At 66.3% G+C, this 1158-nt stretch overlaps 1 protein-coding gene across 1 annotated transcript in view; it reads right to left on the reverse strand.

The window, feature by feature from the left end:
- The window catches only part of FAM189B (family with sequence similarity 189 member B), a 10341-nt gene that overhangs the window by 7766 nt on the left and 1417 nt on the right, over positions 1-1158 (reverse strand). The window contains exons 2-6 of the mRNA XM_035903940.1: positions 991-1139; positions 702-827; positions 499-606; positions 178-338; positions 1-70 (exon numbers count right to left, since the gene is read on the reverse strand). Of these exons, the coding sequence (XP_035759833.1) occupies positions 1-70; positions 178-338; positions 499-606; positions 702-827; positions 991-1139 (614 nt within the window). The remainder of the gene's footprint in view (positions 71-177; positions 339-498; positions 607-701; positions 828-990; positions 1140-1158) is intronic.

Here is a 1158-nt window from a genome sequence, read left to right on the forward strand (position 1 = left end):
TCTCATAGGAGGGGGGAAGTCGGTTGGGTAGAGGGGCACGGGGCTGTCCATGGAGCCGTTGTAGGTGATACTGCGGAGGCAAGATTAGAAAAGCCACGGTGGGTGGGACGAGCCCTGCTTAGAGGCAAATGGGCCCCGCACGTCTGCACCATGGTGGCCCCGCTCCCAGCCAGGTACCTCTGCGCATCGGTCTCGGAGCTGCAGGTGTACTCGGGTGGGTAGTAAGGGGGTGGCGGCACCGGGGGCACAAACTCCTCAAAGTCTATCATGCTCTGCAGAAAGGTGTCGGGGGGGGACGTGCATTCCAGTGTCACAGAGCTCGAGCGCTGGGGGACCAGCTGCAGGGAGAGGAGGGAGAGCTGGGACCCCCGGCCCAGAGATCCAGCGAGGGACGTGTGTCCTGGGGCTTAAACCACAACCCAGGCACCCTGGGGCCCCCCCAGCCTGGGAGCGCTGCTCCCCAGCCCCGTCTGCTCCCGGGCCAGGGCTGGGACTCACCACATGGACGATGTCGAGGGAGAAGATCTGGATGCAGCACACAACAGCAGAGAGCGTGCAGATGATGGTGGAGAAGACGGTCAAGCCGCAGACGCTGAAGAGGAGATCCTGGGGAGGAGCGGGGTGAGCTGCGGACGCCTGCAGAGCATGGTGGGGTGCGCAGCTGCTCCCCAGGGAGCCCTTGCCCCTCCCGGGTCTCCCACCTTGAGTGCCACGCGGATGCTCCGGCAGTCGGGGTTGGGGAACATGGTCAGCATCTCGCTCTGCTGGCTGCAGGAGGCCGGCAGAGGCTCCGAGCGGGCCTGGCAGCAGACACATGAGTCCCTCTCCTGGGGACAAGGAACCCTGTGAGGGACCTCCAGAAACCGCGTCCCCACCACCAGACCCCAGCTCCACAGCTCCCCGTGTCCCCAGAGCCCTGCAGCCGGGGACGAGCTGCGCTCGGCTGCCTGGGCATGCGGGGGCACTGCGGCAGCCCCCGGCCAGCCTCACCCTCTCGCAGGCCTCCAGGGACTTCACCAGCTGCGCATTTTGGCAGGACAGGATGGACCCAGCGAGGCTCAGCATGACGCCCAGCACAGACAGCAACGTGAAGAAGGTGATCTGCAGTGGGGAGGAGAGGGGCTGCCAGCCGGGCAGGGCTGCGGAGCAGGGAGCAGA

Source organism: Egretta garzetta, unplaced genomic scaffold, assembly GCF_000687185.1.
Source record: "Egretta garzetta isolate BGI_Z169 unplaced genomic scaffold, ASM68718v1 scaffold141, whole genome shotgun sequence".
Taxonomy (NCBI): domain Eukaryota; kingdom Metazoa; phylum Chordata; class Aves; order Pelecaniformes; family Ardeidae; genus Egretta; species Egretta garzetta.